The sequence below is a fragment of the Juglans microcarpa x Juglans regia genome, chromosome 7S, assembly GCF_004785595.1.
Source record: "Juglans microcarpa x Juglans regia isolate MS1-56 chromosome 7S, Jm3101_v1.0, whole genome shotgun sequence".
NCBI lineage: Eukaryota > Viridiplantae > Streptophyta > Magnoliopsida > Fagales > Juglandaceae > Juglans > Juglans microcarpa x Juglans regia.
In genome coordinates this window covers 1887151-1890350 of record NC_054607.1, presented here as the reverse complement: position 1 = coordinate 1890350, position 3200 = coordinate 1887151, and the positions used below count along the sequence as shown (strand labels likewise).

The 3200-nt window shown below is 32.2% G+C and overlaps 1 protein-coding gene across 1 annotated transcript; it reads left to right on the top strand.

Annotated features, from left to right (window-relative positions):
* The first annotated feature begins 1864 nt into the window (after window positions 1-1864).
* On the top strand, window positions 1865-3025 carry LOC121241637 (ethylene-responsive transcription factor 13-like). The gene has a single exon (XM_041139499.1). It carries the CDS (start codon window positions 2120-2122, stop codon window positions 2852-2854), a length of 735 nt encoding a protein of 244 aa, XP_040995433.1. The 5' UTR covers window positions 1865-2119; the 3' UTR covers window positions 2855-3025.
* The last annotated feature ends 175 nt before the right edge of the window (window positions 3026-3200 follow it).

Here is a 3200-nt window from a genome sequence, read left to right as displayed (position 1 = left end):
AACGATCGAAGAAAATAATAGTCTTAAAGAAACACAACGATTTTCACGTGGGAATAAAAAACTGGAGAAAACAAACAAATTAAAGCGCACATCTGTTTTTAATTATTTATTTTCACACTATCATAAAAAGTAAATCACATTTTTAAACTCGTGATTTGAATAAAATAATTATATATCATAATCTGATTTGAAATAAAAAAAAATTAAATTTAAATTTTATAAATTAAATTTTATAATTAAAATAACTTAGATAGTGTATTCTAGAGTCTAGACACAGTTAAAAATATAATAATTATAAAAAAAAATTAGATAGGCGATCAAAATGGCCATTACACTTGAAATAATGAAAGTGTATACTCAACTTGCAATATATTTTTTTTTTAGTGTCGGAAAACTTTTTAAGGTAGGGTCTTTCGAATCTACTCCTGCAGAGTAAACTCGATCTTGTACACTACACCCTCGGAAATGCTCAACGTCCAATATAATATTTGAGGTTTTCTATTGTTTTTCCATTTAATTATATTCTTAATTATATAATGGGCCACTTTTAAGGAAAAAATGCTTTAATTTTAGAATCAATATCCGAGTTTTTCTTTCTTTTTGTACTTTCTTTTGCGGTCGGAGACTCGGAATGTGCTTTTTTCGTGGTTATTTTTTAGATTACTTTGAAATTTTGCTTCTAGAAATACAATTTATTTATTATATATTTTCTTGTTGGTTTCTCCTACATATTTGCAATTTGCATGCTACCCTTTACTGTTAACAGAAATTAATACCTGAAAGCTTGATGATTACAAAAATTCTAAAACAAACATTTAACAACATTAATTTAGACTCGTGTTATATTTCAAGAACAAAATTAATGTTGCATCCTCTTGCCAAAATTATTATGCAAATAAAATATTTTTGTAAGAGATAAATCAACACAGCTTGCATGTCTGATCACTGTCCAGATCATACATGTTTAGCTAATTAAATTAAATTAAATATGTTGTCCATTTTTCCCACAATTTATTTCAAATATAAACGGGTAAGTCCAAATGAAAAGAGAGAAAAAAAATAATATTAAGTTACAAGCTCATAAAATAAAAAGTTATGAATCCTTAAGTTGTATACTTTTAATTAATTAGCGGCTCATTTGAACACTGGAAATATTTTAAGATTTTGTGAATAGTAATAAAATTATTTATAATAGTACTGAAACTATTTGAGTTAAGATATTTTATTGAGTTTAGAAAAAAGATAAAATAAAAATATTATAAAGTTAAAATATTATTTGAATATAATTTTTTAAGGGACTTGTTAGGTACAAGCGGTTTGACGCACCAAATCGCATATCAACACTTATATAACTTTTTTTATTATAAAAAAGATAAAAGAAAATATTTTTTGAGAGAAGAATAAAGTCTTCTATCTCACAAAAATCATTTTCATCTTCAATTTATATTATTTCATTAAACGAATGTTTTACATTTAACATTGGTACGCGAAATCGATTGCAAGAAAATTTTTTCATTTTTTTAATATTATTACTATTTAAAAATTAAAAAAAATGTATTGATTTTTATGTTTTATTTTAAAGTTTGTAAAAATTATTAAAAAAATTTTAAAATTTCTATCTCATCTTATTTGACATACAAAGGTTAATTTAGAGTAGTGATAAACATATAACACTTTACATAATTTTTTTATAACATATATTATAAAATAAGGGTATTTTTATAAAATGATATTAATTTTATAAGGTATTTTATAAAAATATTTTTTATTTTAAAATATTATTATATAAAATATTGTGTGTTTATTATTTTTCAAACCGAGTAGAATCTGGAAGAAAGAATCTAACCAATAAAATAATTATTTAATCAGAACATGAGCAAGTATTTTCCATGCGACTAAAATCGATCGCCACGCCACGCCACCCCACTTGCGAGAACTTTCATGGAAGCATGCAGTGCTGCAGTGTGAACCCACCCCCGGTAAAGCTATATATTTCACACAGTTACCGACACGGCCTTCAAACGACCTCGTTCATGATCAGGAATTACTACTTAAGATCTAAAGAAACACGTACCTAATTTCCAAATATAGTAAGTTCCGGACAGGGCTGGGTAGGATCATGGAGTCGGACTTGGCTGTCCTCGAATCCATTCGGCAGTATCTCCTCGGCGATTCGGAGACCACTGGAAATAGTTTTTACGCGGCGATGGGTTTAGATTATGATGCTAACAAGGTGGACTTTTCTCGGAGCACGGGTTTTACCGGTGTTTTTCTTGACCAGAGTAATTGGGATGGTGCATTCCCGTCGAAAGTGGAGGAAGCTGGGAACGCTGCATTTTCCGGTGCTGTTAACTTTGGATGGGTTTCATCTGATGAGGTTGATCTTGCAAAGGAAGCAACGGTGAAATCAGAGCAACCAGAGACGAGAGATCAAGTGGCAGTGGCGGCGGTGCGCGTGCATTACAGGGGAGTAAGGAGGAGGCCGTGGGGGAAGTACGCGGCAGAGATAAGGGATCCAAGGAAGAACGGCGCCAGGGTATGGCTCGGAACTTACGAAACACCGGAGGATGCCGGGCTGGCTTATGACCGAGCGGCTTTCGAGATGCGCGGCTCCAAGGCTAAGCTCAACTTCCCCCACTTGCTCGGCTCGAATGAAGCTCAACCCATTAGAGTGACTCACAAACGCCTCTCGCCGGCGCCGTCATCACCCTCATCGTATAGAGGGTCTCCGCAGCCGAAGAGGAGAAAGAGCAGTGGTGGCTCAGCCGCTGCAATTGAGATTTCATGCGAGCCTAAAGACAATTGGTGCTCATTGGTCGATGGCATTGTGGCCTGTAGATCACTTGAAAAATGACATCACAAATACGTTTTTTTAATTTGCTCCCCAATATTATCAACATTTGTCTCAATCTGTAAAAAAAAGAAAAAAATGAAATTGGTCAATTGTCATTAAGTAATCAATTTGATCATTGTATGAGACGATTCAAGGAACAAAAGAAACGAGCAGTTCATAATGCGAAATTTTCAAGAGAAGAACCTGAAATTTGCCCCAAAAAAAAGTTGTCAATTTCATGTTTTGAGCTCTAATTGTACATGTCTAAGGAAAATTAAATGCGCCAATATCTTATTTGATTAGATTGTTTAAAGGAATTAATGCTTCTTCCCTTCCAGCTATATATATAATATATATCAAGTTCTAA